The 24,736-nt window shown below is 38.7% G+C and overlaps 1 protein-coding gene across 2 annotated transcripts in view; it reads left to right on the forward strand.

Annotated features, from left to right (window-relative positions):
- epas1b (endothelial PAS domain protein 1b) overlaps nt 1-24,736 on the forward strand; it is a 57,307-nt gene that overhangs the window by 18,346 nt on the left and 14,225 nt on the right. For both annotated transcript variants that reach the window (XM_044214118.1, XM_044214121.1), the window contains exons 2-7: nt 7,953-8,143; nt 12,168-12,328; nt 13,785-13,872; nt 16,500-16,618; nt 17,298-17,500; nt 21,856-21,962. In XM_044214118.1, the coding sequence (XP_044070053.1) occupies nt 7,953-8,143; nt 12,168-12,328; nt 13,785-13,872; nt 16,500-16,618; nt 17,298-17,500; nt 21,856-21,962 (869 nt within the window). The remainder of the gene's footprint in view (nt 1-7,952; nt 8,144-12,167; nt 12,329-13,784; nt 13,873-16,499; nt 16,619-17,297; nt 17,501-21,855; nt 21,963-24,736) is intronic.

Genomic DNA, 24,736 nt, shown 5'->3' on the forward strand with positions numbered 1-24,736 from the left:
TTGTTTTTAAAAAAAAAAGAAAAAAAAAAAGCTTAGTCATCTGAACCACTGATATGAATTAATGAACTGTTTATAGTTCAGTATCTCAAGCAGAACTTCCACTTCTTTTTTCACTCAGTTAATGCATCCAGACCTCAGATGGCCTCAGTTACTTATCCACTGGGGATAGATAAGTTGTCGCTGAGTCTATGATTAGAGAATAATCCCCTTCATTTTAACTTAAAGACATCACAGAGTTATGCACAATCAAGTATTTTGACGATAAAAGATAAAATACTTTAAACTGTATTTTTTAACAGGATAAGAAAGCCAATTAATCATATATATGTTTACCTGTGATTTAATATCACACTTGGTACAGTCGCCATGTGAGAATGCGGTTTTTAAAGTCGGCCCAGTGTTAATGCTGCTTCTCCAGCTTTGAGAAAGTTGTGAGGTTAAAACAAATCCCGACTGTGACGGCGTGCTTACAAAACGACCAACTTCAGGTTAACTGCCGTCCCAACAAGTTTCTAACTTCTTGACTCTCTGTTTGTGCTGTGGACCTGTTCAGCCTCAAGGCATTTTCTGGTAATATTAAATCTTTTTTCTGAAAATATTTAGATTTTATTCTCTAAATATTATGATATTTCCTTGTAAAATTAGTTTTTTTATAAATACATTTTTTTTCAAGTTTATTCTGATAATGGTATAATTTACCCTAAAATAATCTGACTTTTTTTTTCTCACAGTTTATAGTTTGTTGTTTTTTTCTATTCTAACATTTGCTCTAATACTGTTGTATAAAGAAGAGATTTTTTTATGTGAATAAAATAGAGCGGCTACCTTTTGATAAATGAACTTTACAGGCTGCTGGCTCTTACTGGTGTCCTTTATGTGATAATCCTTCGTTAGCTTCTGTAAACAGTCAAAAACTGTTTTCCATCATCTCACAAGTGCTGTAGTGACCTAAATACTGAACGCACAAAGGTGAAATACTTTCTGATCCTACAGCAGTAATCTGATCAAAGTGCTTTGTGTCAGTGATGATAATAAGATACTTAACTGATCCTTGCATCACTTCATGTCACATCATCACACACCCATCCGACTCTGTCTGCTGTTGGCTGAAAAAGGACAAAAAGTCTTAAAAATACCCTTAAAAAAGAAAATGAATCCGGCCTGCAAAAGCCTTTCAAGTGTTTTTTGGGATGTTTGATAAGTGTCCAACTCTTATTGGAATGAGTTGAGTGACTGACTGGAACAGTAATTGGTCAGATAGTTAGTGTATTTTCCACATGGCTTGATTTCATGAACTCAGTACCCTCTGCCGCCAGACCGTTGTCTTATTAAATATGTGTCTGCACTGAACGGCAACTACCAAAGATGAATGCTGAAGCAAAGTTTATTTATACAGCTCCTTTTAAACTGAAAACAGACACAATATAAGAGTGGGAAAGCTAAACAAAGGCCAGTCTAAACAGGTACTGTAGGTCACAGGCTGTTTTTAAAGGCGTCCACAGATCTGACGCTGAATAAGAGTGAGTTTCAAAGTTTAGGACCAGGTTTAACCCAGAAGCGTCGGGCCACCAACAAGCCCTGATCAGAAGACCTCAGTGAGCTTTTGGTGACGCGGGGCTGTCAGTAATGTAGGTGGGTGACCGTACAGAGCTCCAAAAGTGATCGCAAGCTAGTGGATTTTGGTTTTGATGATTAAAATAGTTGCAGGTATTTTAATAGTAAAAAAGTAAAATAGTTAAAAATGCCAAATATTCTCTGGTTCCAACTCCTCCATTAAGCAGATTTGCTTCTTTTCTGTGTCATATATCTTTGTACTTTCTCTCTCTCTCTGAAGATATGTTAACATGTTAAGGCTAATATCCTGCTTCATGTTCAGGCTAATATCCATAACTTGTTTTTGTTAAAATATAGTAATTTCCTGTCATTGCATTGTGGAGTGTTGTTAGATGTTTGGTGGTCACATTTGGTTGGTCTTCCTGCTGGTGTTCAGTCTCATTGCTCTGCCGAGCACCTATCAAACTTTCTGGCCGACAAAGTCGGTTCAAACCAGAACTGGTGCCCTCAAATTAAAATTATTTTCTCAAAATTTATCAGCTCGTCATCTTTAGTGTGTAATTTCATCATTTTAGCAAATAACTAATAATTAAGGACAGTTGTATTCAGCTAAATACACACAAGATTCTGGATGCTTTGCCTTCTTTGATATACTGTGAACATCTTTTGAAGTACCATCTGCCAACAGCATGTGGAAAGTTATAGATTTTAGCTGCAATGATGATAATGATTTTCCCCAAAATTTTGCTTTCATATTTGTTGAGTAAGGAAAGGAAGGAAAGACACAAGGATGCAAGGAAAGAGAAAGAACGCAAAAAAAAAAAAAAGAGAAGGAATGAAAATTTTGAAGTAAAGCAGCAGTACCTTACCTCTGCTGTGTGTGTGTGTGTGTGTGTGTGTGAGTGAATGTGAGTGGGGGGTCAGTGAGTACATCAGAAGGCTCGGTGCCCTGATGAAGCGCTGTGACTCCCATTGTTTCGTATCCTGAAATAGTCTGCTGGGACCCGCAGCAACAATGGCCCCAGACAATCAAAGAGTGGCACACACACACACACACACACACACACACACATATCCAGGAGCTAGTTGAAGTTAGCTGTTCCAGTTGACTTTATTGAGTGGGAGCAGTCAGTGGCTGTCTGCTCTGCTGTCTGCTGGCTCATCAGTAATGAGGGTTTGGGTGATTTTCAGTCGGGGTTAATGAGTTTAAATCTCAGAGAGATGAGCAGGGAGACACACTGATGGAACATACACATGATGAGATAAGATAATGGTGCTTCTGTGCTCTGCCTTTCCTGTTAATTGTATGCTATCTTCTCCTTAATGTGTGTTTGCATGCTTGATTGTGTAGTTTCTATCTGCGTTTCTGTTGGGTCTAGATCGTAGCCAGAGGGGAAGCCAACACTGATGTTGATGTGAAGCAGATGATTTTCACCTCTTGTTGTTTTTTTTAATTGCGGCAGGTTTGGTTTCCCTATCAAAATGTCATGTGAACAAGCTTTGCTCAGCAAGCTAGATTTGGTATGGGTGGATTTAGGAGCTGGCGTTATGGCACAGGACAGCTGCAATACAAGATTTTTTATCCTTATCAAGTCATTTTAGTCTGTACAGATGTCTTACACATGTCTTAAAAAGTTTAACAGTCTAAAATCAATTGTTTTTTATTTTAGCAAGAATCTTAATTAAGAAACATTAAGAAATTAAGAACATTCTTGGAACAACTGGATTTCAGGTTTACAGATTTATTTTCTCATTTAAATTTTTTTTTTCTAGGACTCAATAATGAATAGCAATGACTAGAAAAGAGAAAATGGGCAGTGTAAGGGTCACTGTCTCTGGGTTTCACTGGGTTTTTATGAAATATAATTTGTTTAGAAGTAGGAGACAGATTTAACTGTTTTTCAGTTGGATATAATGCGCAAAGTTTTCCTGCTTTAGGAACGCTGAGTCCTTCACAGATTACAGTAAAAGGGCGGTCTGCTGGTAAAGACAGCTCAGAAAATTACTCTGCTAATAAAAAGCAAATATGGGAAATCTTGTGTGTGTGTTTGAATGGCTGAAAATGGTAATCTGATCTCATTTTCACCTCCCATCTTTACTTTTGATTTTTTTCATTAGATTTTCACATTTTTCACAATATTAAAAATGATATTGTTAGTGATAAATTTGAAGATTATTTAATGAGAGCAATTTAATGCAACTTTGGGGTTTATGATTATATCAATACACCACAACACACACTTCTGTTACTTAAAACATATACATCAAAATGTCTTGCATATACTGTAGTCTACTGTACTGTACTTTTCTGTACAGCTCCCAGCTGTTAAGGTGAATAAGGAGACTAATAATACAGGGACAGTAAATGTGAGCCCAGCCCATGTTTTCAGGTGCTCTGGCCTTTAAGGTGGGGCAGGAGGGTGTCGGAGAGAACAGGAGAACATGTCGGCCTTTTTGGAACATGGCCTCCATGGCTCCGTCTGGGACCAAAAACTCCAGAAATAAATGAGAATAAGTGTGTGTGTGTGTGTGTGTGTGTTTTTTGTTAATGTTGGCAGGGACGACGTGTATTGTTGGATTGAGTGAATAAAGTGCTGGTACACTGGCTCAAAGTCAAATTAGACACACCAAGCTTCTACTCAGTGTGTGTACACACACGCGCGCACACACACACACACACACGTGCACTCATGCACACACACACACATGCACACCTTTTTAAGTTTTGACCCTTCCCACTTAAGGTCTTACTGTAACTATGATATGGTCCCTGTGGTTGTGAGGGCATTTAATCTGTGTAACAATGTGACCATTATATTCATATGCAACTAATTTGCACTGGCTAATAACTTTTTGCAGGAAACACTTGGATTACACAGTTGATATTTTTTTTATCAGAATAATGACAAAACATTTATATCTACAAAGATACCTGCAAAATGTTCCCTTTCAACATACAGTGTTAAGTCTGTGTCCCTATAATATCCACTTGTTGCAACTAATGTTTTTAAGATTGATTGATATGATTTATGATTATGTTTTGGAAACTCAAAGAACTTAAGGAAAGATTGTGTTCTTGGTTAAAAATATAAACAAAAACAGAGTTCTGTCTCATGCCCCAAAATATCAGTGATTTTTTTTCAATATTGAACCATGACCACCAAATGCTTTAAGTATCCTTATGTCGCACTTCCTGCACTGGAACAAAGCGTTGCAGGTAAATGCAAAATAGCTGTATGTAAACATAACCAAAACACACACAAATAACATTTGGCTTGACATTTTGCTGGTGCGTTTTGTAGCACGGTGGCGTTACCCAGCTCTACCGTTTGCACAGCTGTATTTTTTCTGACCCTGCATGTTGTAGGTTTGGTACAGACATGATCCACTATGATACACTGCTTCGTGTCACCACAGAAGGAGGGTATCTAAAGTTCAGCAGAGCAGAGCCACACCTCATCTGTGGTGGTTTTTGAAGTTATCGCTGTCATAGAGCCTGCAGACAGATCAGAAGTTGAAAAGCTCTTTGTTCAGGGAGATGTTTTTAACCTTAAACTGATAAGGTTTTTTACCTTAACGTGCTCAGCTCATGTCAAAACATAATAAATAAATAAATAAATAAATAAATAAATAAAATGTGTTAAAGGCTGGTATGGAAACTCTTTAATCACTCATGTAGTCTTTGAGGTCTACAGTGACTCTACAGCTAACAGCTTTTCTCTTGATGACAGAAAAATTGCCTTTTAGTTACTTCTGAGGTCCTTGGAAATAAAATGTGGCAACAGCAGAAATATTAAAAATACCCCATTCCAGATTTTCCCTCTTCTCTCGGATTGAGAAATGTTTAGCACTATTGCTTTTATTCCCCAGCTCCAAAGTTTAAAAATGCACGGTGGTTAAGATTACAAACTTTTTGCTACAAGATTTTTACCTGAGTGGGACAAAGTTATTTTGACATTCACATAGTGAATCTTTTTCCTCCACATACCTGTGGGTATGTGGCACTAACATCAAAATGTACCCGTATGATGATCTCGGCCGAAATGATCTATGTACAGTGTATGTACTAAGCTGTTTTTCCAATTCCAGCTTCTACACAGTTTGCTGCTTGTGGTGCTGCTGGTCTGAAATGATGAAGAAGATTTAAACACAGGAGCATGACTGTGTGACGTTAGGTTTATGATGCTGTTATTATTTATGATCCCTCATGCTCCCCCTGCAGTGTTTTTGTGATGATTCTACATCGTGCTGCTGTTTGCTTTGCAGTCTTTTCATATAAATCTGAACATTGTTGTGCACAACTGCACCAGACGTATGCTGTACAGACAGTACAGTAAACAGAGGCTGTAAGAGTGTTAAAGTATAAAAGTGAGCACGAGACAGAACCCAGATAAAGCCAAACTCCATGTGTGATGTCCTAATATGGTTTGTTGTGCTGCTGTCTTCGACTAGAGACTGAACCTCTGGACTATCTGTCTGTTTGAGCTTTGACATCAAAATCTGAATTATTTCATATCAGAGCAGCAGCCAGAAAAATAATCCATATCCTTGGAAAATCACCCAGAGTTCTGCTTGCAGACTGCATTTTGCTATAGAGTGACCGCCAAGACAAGATTTTGGGATTGCAGTTTGATTGTTGGAATAAATCTTGATTATTGTTTTGGCCAAATGCTCTCTTCTTTAAACAACTGAATTAACCAGAGGAAATGAAAATAATCACCTGGTTCCACATCTTTTAAGCAGTTGTCCCCATCAAGGATTCTTTTTAAAGACAAATTGTTATTTATTAAAAACCTATTACTCTCACATGGAGCTTCTGCAACCCTCCACGTTTCATGGCTGGGCTCCAAACACGTAGCATCCGCTTCTGTTTGCAGAGTTCAAAATCAAATTTTGCTCAATAGGCCTTGCTCAATCCAAATCAAAATGAACACGATAAACAAACAAACACACGAAACTGGACACAGCAGTGCCATGAGTCACCTGAGTAAGGATTATATCTTAATCCTATATTTCTTACTTTTATTTTGATAACAGCAGTTTTTTCTGCTGAATTAAATGTATTAGAGCTAAGGGAAACAGAGGAAACTGATTTCCAAAGTAGTAAACACAAAAGATAAACAATCTGATCATCTGTCTGAGTGTAATTTTTGGCTTTTGGCTTTTAACACACATTTGGTATGGCACACTTGGAGAACAAAAAACACAACATGTGACCTTACTGTGTATTCAGACTGAAGTAAATGGCTTAAATAAAAAAAAAACCCTGAAGCACCAATTAACAGTTTATTTCTGTGTTTCTCATTTTGTGTTGCTAGAATTATTTCTCTTTTCCTTATTATATTATCCACCAAATAGTGGCTGTCTCTTTAAACATGTTGCGTAAAATAAGGTTTTTAAAAAGTATCTTATGTTTAGGGCAGTCTCTTATATTTGACTTAAGGGGGTATATATTTTTGCTTCTTGTGAATTATTTGCCGTCAAACATTGTGTGTGTTTAAATGTTTGAGGGTTAAGACTTGGTTTTAAGTTATATGTTAGAATTAAGTTTAGGTTAAGCTTAGCGTAAGGATTGTGGTTGGGATGTTGTGGAAAGTGTTATACAGTAGCACATGTTTGTGTGTGTTTCTGAGAGATACACGGTACGTTAGAGCTTCATGGGCATTAACTCGATTTGAGTCTTCAGACAGGAAGTGAGGGAAATGGTGGCACATCTTAAGAAGCTGTTCATCTCTTATCTCCCTATATGTCTCACTTTTTTCATGCTCTCTTCATTTCTATCCCTTCTATGTGTTCTAAATGTTTCTTTCCATCACACTGGTACAATAAGGTCTGATGTAAACCAGCCTAACCAGAAATTGTTCCCACCATTAAACTGATTTCCGCCTGCATCTCTGACAGGGAGATCCCCTTCTTCAGAGAGACAGACAGACAGACAGACATTAGAATAAGATGTCCTTGAACTCACCTGTTCTGACTTCTTGTTTGGTTTTGTGGTTATTTCATCAGAAGCAGTTGATATTAGAGTATACCGTATGAGTCAGTAACTGCTGCCTAAGATTCTCAGTACATGGGAGGTTGGGGTTAAGTCTCTGAACACCTATTGGCATCTCATTTATGGTTTTCATAGATAGCATGGGACAGACTGTTCACATGTGTGACAGTATTTGTAGCAGATGTTTGCACCTGTGATATACTGATATAGTACTGTTTTTGTAGTCTGACACATGCCTGAACAGTCTTAAAAAGTCTCAAATAACAAACAATTCATATGCCTAGAAAATATGTGAAATTGTGCAAAAAGAAATGGAAACATTGGACATTAAAACACATTGTGGTTCTGTCTGAATATACATCTTCATGTCATAACCATCCTCCTGTCTGTGTTTTTTGTGCAGGAGCAGCTCAGAGCGGCGCAAGGAGAAGTCTCGGGATGCAGCTCGCTGCAGGCGCAGCAAAGAGACGGAGGTTTTCTATGACCTTGCTCACCAGCTGCCTTTACCCCACAGCATCAGCTCTCACCTGGACAAGGCCTCCATCATGAGGCTGGCTATCAGCTTCCTACGCACACGCAAGCTGCTCGCCACGGGTATGGGCGCTTTACCGCACACACACACACGCACGCACACAGGGCTCACACATACAATCACATGCAAGCTGCAGTCTGCTGCATTTTAAATGTGTTACACAAAGGAAAATATGCAAAGTGGATGGTCGCCTCCAGCAAGTTCTTTTACGTGACATCACGACAGCTTTGTGTGTATGTTTGTGTGTGTTGCATTGTCCATTAAAGTAGGGAGGTATTTGTTGGACCCTTTTTTTTTTTTTGCACTTCTTCTCCTTCCTCTTCTCTCATTTAAAATTAGAAGCTGAGGAAGCTCGACAAAGAAGCAGACCTATTGTTCTGGAATTCCTCTACTGCGTCCGTGTGTCGAAATGAGATCAGAGAACAACTAAATTAAACTGTCGCAGCGTTGGTGGTCAACACCGCAGCTTGTAAAAACAAACAGTTTCTTTTTCCTTAACAGAGTTATGAAACAGTTTGTGCATTCAGTTTACACAGGAGAGAAGGCAGTGAAGTGAGGCTCCTCAGCCCTCAGCACCCGTACACCATTAAACTTCCTCATGGCTCATTAAAAGTCAAATCTGTTCTTTATTTTCTCAGCATATAGTTAAACCTGCAATATTTATTGATATTACCATTGAATTGAATGGATACACATCCAGCTCTACACCTTTTAGCCTGCATCATGATATCATGTGGAGAAAAACTGAATTTCGGGTGTATAATTTCATACATGTTTTCCTTCAATTTATGTTTTTGATTTGGAAACCGTTCTGAGGTATTGAACAATAATTGGCCGTTCAACAAGCCATTGTAATAACAAGCTGCCGGTGGAACAGGAAATTATTTTGATTAATACGAGAGCTTACCTGTAAATCTGCCAACTGCCATTTTATTCTACTACTATTCTCTTCTTATGTAACTTTTGATGGCCTACTTATTGTCTTTTTATAAACTGCTTTGCATTGTTTGTTTGTTGGGGAAACAGTGATGCTACTTCCTATTTCTTTTGATTTGTAGAGTGTCATCAATCAGAGAATGAATCACTAACTCAATCAATAACTCCTTTATTTATAAAGCACCTTTCATAGAGTAAATGCAGCTCAAAGTGCTTACATAAACAAAAAATAATTACAGACAAAAAAGGTTTGAGTAATAGTAGTAAAATCATAATAGCCTACTATAAATTACAAATGCAAATAATCAAAATGTAGTAAGGCATGAATACAAATTCAGAAGTTACTGTATTGGACATGAGATCTCCTGATTAGGCAATATAAGGTATCTCTACACAATATATAAAAATCTTTTTGTGATCGTAAAAAGGAAGCAAGTTTAAATTAAATGAACATGAAGTAACTGTGTGTGTAATTGTGTGCTGTAAGCAGTTGCTGTAACAGTTAGGTTTTTCAAATTCCAAAAAAAACAAAACATGTTTTTTTGCTTACCCACAGTGGTATCTAGTTATACAGATAGTTTCATGTTCCAAGATTATGAGATATCTGCCTCTGGAACTTCAGCTGCCACCCAAACACATGGAAGGTAAATGAAACTTTTGTGGTGCTTAAAGCACTGAAAAATGACATTTGAAAAACCTTTCCGGAAACAATCCCTGTCACTCAGAATGATCCACAAACCTCGCTGTGAACGCTAAACCGTTTTTTGTAATTTGGGTTAACTGACCTTTTTAAATTCAGGGTGGAACGGGAAAGAGGTGAGCAGGAGGAAAGAAGAAGGCATATGAGACACAGGGAGAAAGTGCATGTGGAGGTAATGAGTGTAGGAAAGTAGTGGGTGAGAGGGGAGGAGAGGACAGGCCGATCCGTGAGATGCAGCAGCAGATATAGTGTTATCAGGCCGGTCTGATTGCTCCGTGATGGAAGGAGAGATTGAAGAGGAAGCGAGGAGCTCTGCCCATCGTTCGGCTGGTGCTGGCATTACCCTGCTAGCCATAACACCCGACTGCCTCGGCGCCAAACATGCTGGCCTGCACACTCTCTCTCTCTCTCTCTCTCTCTCTCTCTCACACACACACACACACACACACAAATTCTACACACAAACATACTGTATATGCACCCAAAAGCACATATGCAAGCTGCATAGGAACACCTTTCTTATGCAATGTAAGCTCAGTTGGGACCTGTAGAACAGTGATGTACTGTTAAGGAGGTAAAGCTGATTGGGCTATATTTCTCACTGATAGGTTTGACTTGACTTGGATAATAATACAAATATTGTGAAACATCTATGTTCTAAGTTATAAGGAGTTATTTGCAATATTGGACTGAAGTTGTGTCAGAAGATCAATATCAGTTTAATGTCAGTTTAGATACTGTATGTCTACATAAAATAATTCTTATTTACACATTGTATCTAGCTTATTTAACACTGCAAAAATGGAAATGTAAAACTATGAAATTGCCCACAAACAACTTTGGAATTGTTGGAAGGCACTTTTGGTGCAGCTAGGCTAGCAGTTTAAGCTAGGTTGAACACATCGTGTATACCCCTCTGTTGTAGACACTAAGATAATCTTCTCAGTGAAGTGTATTCTCCAAAAGGTTGGGCTGTTTTCTTTAAGGCTCGGTTTAAGTTGTTTTCAGACTTCAGTCCAATGCATCTTCAGTTTTATTATTTAAATGCACTGCAGGTAGTGTGGCTAAAACAATGTGACCATTTTTATTGTATTGTGAGTCCACACTGCAAGAGGGCCGATATGTTTTAAAGACCTCTGTTGCAATAATATGAGTGCATCTGTTTAGTGTTCCCAAGTTGACAGTTTTTCGTTGTTAAGATTTAGTGGCGCTCAGGTTGTTTCATAACATTATTTTGTCACATTGAAATCTTTCTTTCTTATGTTTTTATCTCCTTTGTCATGAAATTCTGCGATAGATATTTGAGTCTTCAATAATTGTAGTGCAGATCAGAGAGTAGATGATGTTAACAGGGCTTCCTCTGGTGGTTTTGTTACGTGTTACACACCCTAGTTTGTCTTCTATTCGAAACAGTTACGAGAGCAGGCACCGGAATATCTGTCATTACAAACAGAGAAGAAAAGGAAGACAAATAAAAATGAAATCCCACCACGAATCAGTGAACTAAGTCACATACTGTACATACTGTGAGTCTCATATGACCCTGCTGTCCTGTCACTCTATTCTGTCCAGTACAAAAAAACAAATGTCAAAAAATAGAGAGGAAATGATTATCTGAACAGCAGCTGTCCCTATCGGACACTCTTTTCTGCGCCCTTATTTTGAAACAAGGGTGGTTATGCAACCAAAGAACAACAGAGAGAAGAAAAGTGCAACTCGGTCCAAATGACTGGTAATCACAGTTAAGTATTTAGGCCAAAGGTGCTGCTGGTCTTTGGACTGGGCCCCGAGAGTCTCCCCAGCTCCCCAGGGCCCATGAGAAAACTCTGGGCTCCCTCGGGGGTTAACGGTATCTGGGCCCGGCTCCAAGCTCAAGCCCCAAGCCTCGCTGGGAGCCTTGAGAACTGGCCTCTCTTATCTCAGGGAAGCACACTGGAGGAATTGCAGGCACCTCCACCCCATTGGCTACTGGGCTTTGTTCAGCATGAAGCCCCCGTACAAACACACACACACACACTCCCACTCCCTCTTGAGCTGGGGCCAGTTAGTCACTAGCTGTGTTTTTTGTATTAATTAGCTCTGCAACGAGACATCTTGGACACACTGGAGTCTCTGTGTATAACTGTTTGGATACTGCACTGTACGTATTTGAACATAATTGCATAATGTGTAAGTTATGTTCTAAAAGCGGGCATGATGAATTATGATTATGAAAGCTTGTGTAGCTTTGGGTGTAATTTGTCAGGGTCGGGGATCCGGGATGGCCTGAGACGCAGGAAGAAGCTGCACTGGTTTGTTCTGGCCCCGAGCCAAAGCTTCAAGAAGGAAAACAAGCCTGATGCGCGCACAAACAGAAATACACACACATTTACAGTGATATCCATTTATAATCAGCATTGAGAGAAACAATTTGTGAGTGTAACCGTCCTTGTTTCTGTCTCTCCCTCCAGGCTGTAGCAGCAGCAGCAGCAGCAGCCGTGACGACGAGGAGGACAGACAGATGGACAGTTTGTACCTGAAGTCTCTGGAGGGCTTCATCACCGTGGTAACGTCCGACGGCGACATGATATTTCTGTCCGAGAACATCAACAAAGTCATGGGGCTCACGCAGGTACAAAACCATTAAAGACCAGAATAAAACGGACACGTGCAGGCAGGCATTCATTTTAAACTGCAACTTCCAATAACAGTGATGAACATGAGCCTCTCAGTGTGAGTCACTTCATTTTGAATGTCCACACTACCAGAGGCAGTGGAATTTATTTTTGGTACAGCGTGTAAAAACACAGTGTCAGCAGCACAACATAGAGGCAGACATAATATATTACACAATAAATAGTAAGCCACATTTAAAATCAATCAGGACAAGAAATGCAGTTTGCAGACAAGAAGATTGAACTCACCTGTTTGAGTTTTAAAGTGATTTAAACTGACTGCACATCAGATGACAAGGCCCTATATCGTATGGAACCAGTTGTCTTGTTTATTATTATGATAATGATCATATTATATTACAAAAATGTACCGAAAGGCAATCCAAACCTTTTTTTAAAAACTACCAACCCAAGGCTGATAAACATATGATGTCTGTGACAATGTTTTTGCCTCAGATGTTTTACCAGTTTTTCATTTAATTGATTTAATTTGATTCTGTCATAACAACATACACATACAGTAATACATATGTCAAAAGAAGAAAACCAAAAGAAAAAACTCAAAAAACTATAATACTAAATATAAAAACTCTGAAAGTTTCACTAAACTAAAAACACTAAACTTATTTCCATAGTGGTCCGTCCTGCCGCAGATTGTGACAATAACACGCTGTGGCTCTGCCATATTACAGACTTAAATGAAAGTTGTGGCATGCAGATTTACTTATTGTGTCACTCATTATACAAATTACATTTACTAAAATTCAAACACCTCTCCTTTTTCCTGTAATAAAAGTATTTACACCTGTTGTTATATCAATTATTTGTATATAGTTTGTCATTTTAACTGAAAAAAAAAAAATAGCACCCAGGAAGACTTTAACCCAGGCAGACAGAGGGACGGTCAGAGACATGGATGTCAACTGTCAGTCAGACGAGCCTGTTGTGTTTGTGTGAAATACTTGTCATTCCAGCAGTGTGTGTTCATGCCAGACACAGAGGTTCAACTCTAAACACACTCTGCACTGAAGAGGTGAAGTTCATTGTAAATTGTTGAGCAAGGACTCTTTTTGTTGATTTTCTTCAGCGTCGGTTTCTGTTTGTTTTGTGTTGAAGCAATTTGAGTTTCTAGAGGTGACACACGTTCTGTTATTTGTTCGATCCCGTTGGCTGTCATAACTCACGCTCACAACCTAGTTCGTCTTCTTCTGTCTATCCCAAACAAACTACTGTTGCTGCTGCCAGAAATGAAAAACACAGCATGACTAACCCTGATACAGAGCGTGAGACCAGCTACTGTCAAACCTAGAAAAGACAGTAAGAGGAGGGACATGTATTAATGGAAAATTATTCTGATACTATGTTTGTTCATTTCATATTTTATATCTCATGAAATTGTTTTGATTTATCCAGGTGGACCTCACTGGTCACAGCATCTTTGACTTCACCCATCCATGCGACCACGAGGAGATCAGAGAGAATCTCAGCCTGAAGACAGCTGGTCAGCGCAGTCTCACCCACATACCTGTTATCCTCATTCCACATATATCCTCATTCTTGTTTTTACCTCATTACAACAATTTTTCACAAACAAATCTCACTGTCATCCTAATTTATGATGCCATATAACCCCCTCTTTATTCAAAAACTACTGTAAGTCTGTCTTGCTTCTAGAAATGTAACTATGGCAATGGCCATGGGGTCATTAAAATCTAACCGGTCTGTCCCATAAAAGCATAAATGTGCTCAGCAATTCACATGGCATGCCCATTAGTTTATGACATGTCTCGTGTGGATAGTTGACATGTTGGCCTGAGGGTTGTGCTATAGTGTGGAAAGCTCACGGCGAGTCCAGAACAGAACGAGTTGATCCTCTGGGGAGCATGAATTCGCTTTCAAGATACTTGACGGACCAAAATTTTTGTCAAGGAAAATTTTAAATATGTAAGTAAGAAAGTAAGTAAAATGAAGTATTTAAAATTTACAATTGGGGAAAAAAGAAAAGAAACATAAAGAATATATTCCAATAAATATATACTATATAAAATGCTTTAGAAAAAAAAAAGGTCCTGAGATCAAATTCAAAACTAAACAGATTTTGCCGAGTTCACCAGAGGGGACCCTGTCTTACAGCCTGGGAACCAGGACCGTGACGTACGTGCATACTGACTTTTAAAATCAATTTTTCTCATCAAGATCATCATCGCCTGATCTTAACACAATCTCTGCAAATCCTTAGGCAAAAATCTGCTTTTGGATCAGGATCATAACTAATAAGGTTTTGAATTAAACTACATTTTTTCAGTTTTATTAACTTTGACTTGATAAACAGTCTGTATGTTCCCTTGAATCCTCCTTCTTTAAAATCCTCCTTTTTTTGCAAAATATATATATATATATATATATATATATATATATATATATATATATATATATATATATATATATATATATATATATATATATATATATATATATATATATATGCCTGGCATATTCCAGGACCTATGTACAGCACAGATATGGGGCCCCTAAATCATCAGTCAAAGTCCCCCCACCATTCAGCACACTTGCTTCTGTTAGTGGGACCGAAATTAATCCAAGGAAAACAAGGCAAAAACCTTACATGTAGGGTGTTATATAATATTATCTCATGAACAAGTGTCCAGAACAAACAGGAGAACAGAAGGTCCATATAGGAAGAACCTAAAGAGAGATACAGTAGAGGAGCGTATGTGTGTGGCAGCAGACGAGGGGAAGACGATGATAAGAGTTGTGAGCTTGAGGACGAGAAGACAAGGGGAGAGAAAGAGAGAGAGAGAAACTGGGCGTTATCTGGTACAAACAGTGAACATGGTATGTTACAGTGTCTGTAGTAGAAAGTCACACACAAGATGCAACATAAAGAAAAGGAAGTAAGAAGGTCCATAAGTACACACATACTGCATGTCTTCTGCCTACACAGTAAGGGCTTTAAGTCAGAAAAGAAACATCGTGTAACACTGGAAAATAATAAGTGTGTAACTGACACACACACAGTTGTTTCACTGTCCCTGCAGGGGACATTCATTAACATACTGCTTTCCCTGGCCCCTTACCTTAACCCTTACCCTAATTGTAACCTGTACCCTAAAACCAAGCCTTAACCCTCAAGAAACAGTCTCTACCCATGGGGTCCCCACGGTGACACAAGTCCCCGTGGGTTAGTGTGCATTCAGTCGCCAACGGGATATCAGAACATGAAACACACTAAGCTGTGGTTAATACTTCTTATCAGCAGTGGCCACAAAACACACACGTGGAGCAGTACTGCATATTTTATAGTCCTTTTCCCAAACACACACCTTCACACACACCTTCTCTTATGTGAGGAGTAGAGAAGTACTTTTCTGTTTTGTTTAAGTGTAACTATATAAAGATAAAGACACACTTGTGAGTGTGGAATTTGACAAAAGTCACACTTCACCACTTTGCTCTGTGCAGCTCCAGGACTGAACTTTGACCTTGTGATGTAACAGCTCGGCCCAATTTCAAGTCGTGTGTGTGTGTGTGTGTGTGTGTGTGTGTGTGTGTGTGTGTGTGAGTGAGAGAGACTTCAGTGAGTCTAAACTTTGACCGCTTTCCTAATCACATAAGGTTAAGGCAGATAAGGGGAGGATTAACTTTTTTTTTTTGGTCCATTTTGGCTCTAAAAAAAAATATATATATATATATACAGTATAAAAAATTATAGTTACAAGCAGCAAGTACATGACTGGGCTGGTAAAATTAACAGTTATACTGTGGGGGCAATCTCTTGTAACTCACAAGCAAAATATTCCACACATTTTCGTGCTCTGATTTCAAAGGACCAAAGCATCAAACTGAAGGTTAAACTTGTATTATAAAAGTTGCAAAGATGAGAAGAGTTTTAAAGGCTTTTAATTCTACAATGTCATTCATGAAAAGATTGTTTATGACAACACTGATAACACAAAAATCCAGGTTTGTGAGTTTACACATAAAATGAATCATTTAATACTTTACAGATTTAGCGGAGTGTTATATGGCAACATATAACACATCTGTTCACTGAACTGCAGGAGTAATATTAGTTTGATCTCCCCCCTCTGACTGTATGTGTTTCAGGCAGTGGCTTCTGTAAAAAAGGCAAAGAGCTGAGTACTGAGCGAGATTTCTTCATGAGGATGAAATGCACAGTGACCAACAGAGGACGCACCGTCAACCTCAAGTCAGCCAGCTGGAAGGTAAGAGAGCTGCTGCAGCTACAAGCAAACACAAACAGTGCAGGTTTTTGGTTATATACACACATCCCATACATTCCTATACAGACATTACGTCTAGCTGCACAATAGATCGCTGTTTTCCAACTGTTTTGGCTTGTGACGCCTTAACGTGAAGCAGTTTGAGGCCCCATTGTCACAGGTTAAATACAGTATGTGAACATATTGTGAACAGTTAGCCAAAGAGTAATTTGTCTAATGTTTGCCTGGTTCATTTCATCTCCTCAGGCCTCTACAATATTGAAATAAAATCAGTCAAAGATTACACCAAAGTCTCAAATTCTGTGTTACAGAAATATTTTTTTCTGCTTTCCTATCCTATTAATGATCACTCAACACCTGAAATGTCTTTGATGTGCTTCCCAATTAAGTAAAAACTCAAAGTAAACATAAGATAAATACATATTGGACAAAAAAGTGTGGTAAATATGGCTGTGCAAGAAGTAGCAAAGAACAAAATATGTGTTACCACAAGTGTTAGCATGCAAAGCCCTTCAATGAAGAGGTTATTTCACAAAAATGACAAGACCGTGAAGTCAGGTCAACATCAGCTGCTAACCACACAAAACAGCAGAGATGCCATCCACCCTGTGACCTTCAGCTTTATATTGCTACACATTTTTCCTCCTGCCTCCCCCTCCAGGTGCTGCACTGCACCGGACACCTGAAGATGTACAACAGTTTCCCTCCGCGAGGGTTATGTGGCTTCAAAGAGCCTCCACTCACCTGCGCCGTGCTGATGTGCGAACCCATCCCACACCCGTCCAACATCGACACACCACTGGACAGCAAGACCTTCCTGAGCAGACACAGCATGGACATGAAGTTCACCTACTGTGACGAGAGGTAGACAGAAACACACGCAGTCATACACAGCTTGAGGTTGGCTTACATTACATATAGTGAAGTACAGACATTTATAAGGAGACATAGTGTGAGTATATCACTCTTTGGTTCTTTATCATGAAGCCAGTAAGCTAGATTTATGTGGGAACTGAATTGTAGAACAAAGCTTTTTACTTTTGGATCTGTGGCAATTAGAAAACGGGCCTGATCAGTTTGATTTATTTCAGCCATTTCTGTTGGAAATAATGTTAAGGACTTAGATCTACTTTGATAAAATGACATTTCCAATGTATAATGAGCTGCCAGTGTAGTTTTATTTTTACTAAAAATTTAAGTTTGACCTCCATGACCACCGTGACCATCAACGGGCCTAAAAAACTCACTAGCTTGAACAACATAGTTTTTTTTTTTTTTTTCTGAAAAATGAAAATAACAACACTAACAGTATAATTAGTATAGACACATACATAGTACAGTTTAGTTTGTTTCTATAATATTTGAAGACTTTTTGTTGGTCCCAAGTAATTTAGGAATTACCTGTGTCGTAAGTCACAGAGGCCTTAGGATTGGAAACAGACTAGACTTTAAAAAAAGTACAACAGATGTCAGAAGTAAGCACAGCCCGAGATTATGCCTTAAAATTAGTAATTTTTCGTTTAAAAACAAAAAAACCAAAGTACTCAATTTGCAGTCATTTGAAACAAAAGCAAAAAAACATCACATTTCAGAGCCTGAAACCAGAAAATGTATTTGAAAAATGACACAGCAGAAAAATAATTACTGTTGTTGCTGAGCCTTTTAAAGAACCCCAGTAGAGTTCAATAGAACAGCATCTTCACGTTGTGGACCGCTGCCAGTTAAAACACAATCCTTAAAGTACAGCAGAAGTTACACATACACTTACTCACGAGACTTTTTGACTGATTGCAGTGTGTTGACTGAATCAGTTTGACTTGGCAGGGACGTCAGTGGGAAACTTAAGCCAGAGATGAAGCATTAGTACTTTAATAAGAAGCTGTCACGACATTGTCACACTGTGCCAAATGTTCCTGATCACAGAAACATGAGTAGACAAACACAAACATTCCAGTATTTCAAAGTTGTCGCTGAAGCTGCTGCCTGACATCTTATCAGTTGTGTCACTGGGAAAGGCCAGAGTTGCTCGCTGTCGAGTGTTTGTGTGTGTATGTCACAATGGCGATGGATGTTACATGTGAGATGATTTGCCCCTTTGCGGCCAACTCTGGCCATTTTGAAGCCAAAAAACGGTTGGTTGGCACCCAAATATTTCTCTCCTACTGGCACAAGGAGGTGATGAGGAACACATACACACATTGATTCGAGTTACACAAGCACATGCTTGCAGACCTGTAATCTTATCAAGTTGCTCATGCAGGACAAAGGTTTCTTTTGGAGAAAAGTGAATGTGTGTTTGTGTATTGCATGCACACGACTGTGCGTGACTGTGCTACAAACAAGGACCCATTTACTTTTTCGCCTTTTTGGTGCAATTTAATAGCTGCCCAAATCTTCTCTCCAATTACGCAAATGAGTTTATTGTAGGTGGGTCGCCCGCTTGGCTCAGCAGGGACTTAGACTCATTAGGGAAGGGACAAAACGTTTCTTTAGCTCATATCTGGCAGTGTCAGAGGTTGAACAGGGAAAGGAAAGACAAAGAAGTACTAATGTGGATTTAACTTGGGATAAAAGCTGCAATTTGTATTAAAGAAAAGTATATATTTTTATTTTACACAATATGCAAATTAACTGTAACTTTCCTAAAATAATAATGTTTTTTTCCCCAGGTGACATTAATTACATAATTAATAATGTTTTGAGAAGAAAAAGGTTAACATTTTGCTATGATGGTTGTTTCTTACAGTAGTTTATTCCTAGGGGCCCCCAGGGACGTGGTGGCCCTTGTATGTTAAATATGTTGGTAGGATGAGGGTTAAGGTGGATTATCAGGCTGCATAGCACGCCACCACTTGTACTCCGGTGACCATCCGTACAGCGAAATCATTTCTTTCCTCTTTCAGTCTTGTTGTCGTATGTTCTCTTTTGTGTCTGTATCACAGAAGAGGATGTGAAGTACAGTGTGAAAACAATTTCTTTAAAACGGAGACAAGCAAGTATATCGTTACCATTGGGGGAAAAACTGGATGGAAGCTAAAGGAAGGCAGTGAAGGAAGTTAGGACTGAGAAAAAGAAACAGAGAGAGAAAGCAGTATGAAGGGGTAAAGGGTCACGTGTTAGTAGGAGTGTGTGTATTGGCGGTCTTGAGCCAGCAATAATCATCATCATCATCATAATCATCATTATTATTGTAATTTGATGGTATTTTAGTTGCAACCACTCTTGGATATGATTTTGTTTTCTTTATTTTTTTCACTACAACTCTCCTCTCCTCCTCCCTTTCTCCCTTATCTGTTCTATCTCCCTTTTTCCCAACCATTCTCTTCTTTGCTCCTGTCCTTAATTCACTTTCTCCCTTAGTATCTCCTTTTCACTGCCTCTTTTTTCACATAATTTTGTCCACTTTACTTTAAGATCCCTCCTCCCCTCTCCTCTCTTTCACTTTTTCCGCCCTCCTTCCCTCCTTCCCTCCCTCCCTCCTTCCCTCCCTCCCTCTCTCCGCTCTGAGGCCTGTCAGTGTTATGTAATGAGGACAAGACTCTCTGCGCCACCAGACCTCTCTCTCCTCTTTCTCTCCGTCACTCTCACAACAAATCCACATGACACATCATCATCCACAGATTGTTAATCTTCATCCTACTGTGACTTGATAACTTACAATTTATCTTCATGATTCACATTTGAACAAAAAAATCCATGAATTCTGGTCTGGGAACGTGCAATAAACAACCTATGATAGATGATGGAGATAACTGCGAAGCTTGCAGCCATTCATATTTGTCAGAAAGGCTGCAAGAGCTACAGTACATTAAAAGTCAATCATAGATGATGAATATGGTCATTATGTTTTTATCATAACTTAACTTACTCTACATCTTTCTCTAAGTTTATTATAAGCAGAGCAGCAAATTAAAACAAATTTAGATTTAGAAATGTTTTTTATTTTATGTTGCAAATATTTGCATGCATTTAATCTTTTGCAATTAAGGTAGAAAATAATATTAACATGATATATGATTAGGCAGTAAATTATTTGGACGAGAAGAATTAAATTTTAAAATTTGTCATGTTAAAAAAAAAAGTCAGTAATAATATTACCGATTTGAACAGGAAGCAACATTTCATATCACCATCACTGTGTTTTAAAACAAAAAAAAAAGAATCATCAGTTATATAGTGTGGTAAAATATTTTGAGGAAGTGACAGGTCCTTTAAAAGAGGCATCTATGCTTACTGGTATCTTTCTTACCCTGGTAGGGTTTGCAGTAATACACATATAAATATATATGTATGTATGTTTGCTAACACATTTTTTGCAATTTTTGTTTGAAATTAATAATAAAACAGATTTGTGATACAAGTTTAGTACAAAAGTTCAAAAGTTGCACTAACCGAAGCTCATACACAATAGTCACATACACTCACAAAACTGTGAAAGATTTTGGTGGCAGGAGGAATAAAATCACATTCCAGCCACTTTTAATTTAGGCTAAGCATGATGAACGTGTCTACATTCTTTGTACCAGTTTACCCTCTCTGGTCTCCTTATACCCATAAAACCTTGTGTTCAGGGGGTCATTTCCTGTTGTTGGCTTATGTTCTCACAGCACAGTTCGTTGGGAAGAGACTCTACTCATGGCCCTCGGTCTAATTGTTTGATTTACACCCCAGTTAAAATTATACCAAACTTAGTATGTTTGGTGTTAACACAGCCTAAAACTAAGTCCGTATTTATCTTTTTCACTCAAAAAAGTTCATGTAACTTAATGCACTGGAATGTTAAGAAGTAACTGAATGCCTCTTTTTTTGGTAATCAGATTACTGTAATGCTGTAATTCACCCCCAAAATCTGTATATAGGCATATTTAACTGGAAAAGAGAGTTGGAGAGAAATAAAAGGAAATTAAGTAACTCAAAGCCAGCAACAAAATCCTCATTAACAAAGTGAACTCGTGATGAGAGTGACGGAAAGAGATTAGCTGTTCCCAGAAACACAGGGAGTTAGCAAAGACAGAGAATGTGAACAATTCTTATTTTTGGAAGACTGCTCACCTGTTTGATTTCCAAATCATGTGTGAAGCCTTTTGAAGTGCAGAAGTTCAGCAGAGTGCAGGGTTTGTCTGGTGCATTTTGTGTAAGAAGGGAATCACAGAAAAGTTGAAATAAACAACATAAAATCCTGTGTATTATTAAATGTGTGTTGTATGTGTGTGTTACAGGGTAACAGAGTTGATGGGTTACACTCCTGAGGATCTGCTGGGTCGTTCAGTCTATGACTTTTACCACGCCCTGGACTCAGACAGCGTCACCAAGAGCCACCACAACTGTAAGCACACACAGCTCACATGTATACACACTCAGGGGTGTGAAATTAATATGGATCCACACTGGTGAACATGCAGTTATTTGCTTAACAGAAAAAAAGTTCCCCTGTCCATTCAAGTAGGTGAATTATTCTTGAAATGGGTTTAGTGATTCAGAGGACCAGTCAGAGCTCTGCAATTTGGATTATATAAATTTGAGGATTCAATAATGTTTGAAAAAATAAATACATTCACAGGACCAATCACTGGTATCAATCAGATTAGTACACCTTCCTTATAAATCCTTGCTTATAAGTTAAATTGTTGTTTTTTTGTTGTTGTTTTTTTAAATGCTGACATTACAGCAGCACATTCGATGAGCTTTTTATAGGGCCTCGCTCTCCTGATGGCTGTGTTTAGTTTTTTTTTTGTTTTTTTTTAACATCATCATATACCAGCGCGTTCACAGAAAAACAATAGATAATTGTGGCTGTAATTATTACTGGGGAGTGGGTGAAAAATTACCCACATACGCACTCCTGATGCGATTAAAATCACTGACCAGGGCATGTGATGTTTGAAACCCCTCCCCCAGAGAAATAAATCCAGTCAGAGTGGGGCTTTAGAAATATTTATATTATAAGTATTATGCGGTATTAGCGTAAACAAGCCTGACTATGCTAGTTGCCAAATAATGTATGCTAGGTAGCTACATTACAACATGTAGTAATGATTACAATGGTGATGATGATGATGCGACCCTTATTTTTTCTCACACCCTCATGGAAAAATTAATCTAAATTTAAACATTTATTCCATGTGGGAAACAAAAGTTGTAACAAAATGTTTAAATGTGAATATCAGGCTGTATTTCTTATGTTTTCTTTTAATCTTTAGTTCCCATTAATATGTGTGGTAATACATTTGTGTTTGTTTATGTGTGAGTGTGTGTATAGAGCAGGGGCATGGTATTAAGATGTCTTTATTAAATCAAGCATAGCCACCGATGGCCTGATGAGGTTTGCACATCTGCTGCCACAAACACAGAGGACAGGGGACCAGGTGGCCTCTATTACATTCTAATGACACTGTGTGTGTGTGTGTGTGTGTGTGAGCTAACAAGGCTCTGAAGTGTCATGGCTTTTCTCTCCACTGACAGTGCGATATAATTAGAAGCTCTGAACAGTAATGACAGTACAAGAGGAAAAGTGGTAATTTAGTTCCTTAAAACCACCCCTGCAACATAATGGAAGTCTGTGTGAGTGTGTGTGTGTGTGTGTGTACACTGTGTGTATGTGTACACTGCATAAAACATCCCTCTTGCCAACAGCATCGCTCTAATCTTTCTGTAACAGGGCCAATACGATTCCTGACTTTTAGAATAAGAACTTTATTTAAAATCTTACTGTCACAAACAACAGGAACTTTAAAAAATAAAAAAGGGTAACAACCATTTGCAGAAGTCTGATTTAAATCAGGACGTCTTTGATTGAAAAATCAATAAACAGGACTATGAAGCGGTACCCTCATTGGATGCTAACTTTTAGGAATATTTGCTACAGATTCTGTCAGGGCACATTGATTTAGTATTGATATTCATACTCATCATCATAAGTAAGTCATGATTTGGACTGTCGGTATCTTAAAACTAAAAAACAAGATGAGGGAACTGACTTGAAAATAAGATTTTAGGACTCAGATTATATGTTTGTGTGTATATGTTCCTATACTTCTGGTCTTAATCATCAGTGTCTGCAGTCCTTAGTTAGCAGAAATGTGCTGAGATAAAGAGCTCTCGCTCTATGTCTGTCACACACACCCACACAGACGACCGTCTCTCACGGCCAACGTGACCAGCCTGTCGATCAGCACAAGTTAACAGCCTTCTCCGCTACATGTAATGTTGCCCTGATCTTCCTCCAGACACAGACACACACACACACACACACACTGGCCTGTAAACTCTTTGACCACAGTCCTGCTCCTTTCCCACGCCAGTGCTGAACTTTGGACTGTAGCCAGCACATCTCTCTCTCAGCTCAAAGTCAAACATCCTACTTTCTCCTGCTAACCGATGTGTGGTTGATTTCACAGCCTCGTACAAAATAAATACATGGATATTTAATGAAAAATTCAGTAATTAGACATTTTAATAACAAAAACAAATAAAGCACATAAAATCACAAACAGTGCATACAGCTGGTCTGAGCATTTACTGCAAGGGTGCAAGCTTATAGGTTAAACAGTATCTCTGTCAGTATTCGTCGCGAACCGTTTGGTACAGGACGTTTGGTTCATTATGCGACTTCCTTGGATCGGTACGCCCTGTGACCCAAACTATTACTGTCAAAATGGTCTATTTATGTCGACTACTACCCGCGGAACAGAAATTCTAGAGTTTTACCCGGAACATTTTGACAGTGCACCAGCTGCTGTCTATCAACTGTAGCATGCTAGTCTGCTTAGCCTGGTTAGCCAGGCTCATGTCTCCAAATGGTAAACACAAATGAGAGACCAGAGCTGGAGAACCCTCCCTAACACTGTATGGGAGCATTACAGGTTCCCGCTTAGTTACAAACTATGAGTGTCACTGTATGCCGACATTGTTCAACTGAAGTCGGGTATGTCTGTGGAAACACTTCTAACATGTCATTTACGGCGGCATCACCGAATGTGTTAATTAGCGAACGAGACACAACCAGGCTGGAAGGCGAGTCGTTCTCTCCACAGCGTTCAGGCAGCCTGAAAGGCAGCCTAAAAGGCTGTTTTAGGTTGTAAAATTATCATAGAAGAGCAT

This window comes from Siniperca chuatsi, linkage group LG11 (assembly GCF_020085105.1).
Source record: "Siniperca chuatsi isolate FFG_IHB_CAS linkage group LG11, ASM2008510v1, whole genome shotgun sequence".
NCBI classification, from domain to species: Eukaryota; Metazoa; Chordata; class Actinopteri; order Centrarchiformes; family Sinipercidae; genus Siniperca; species Siniperca chuatsi.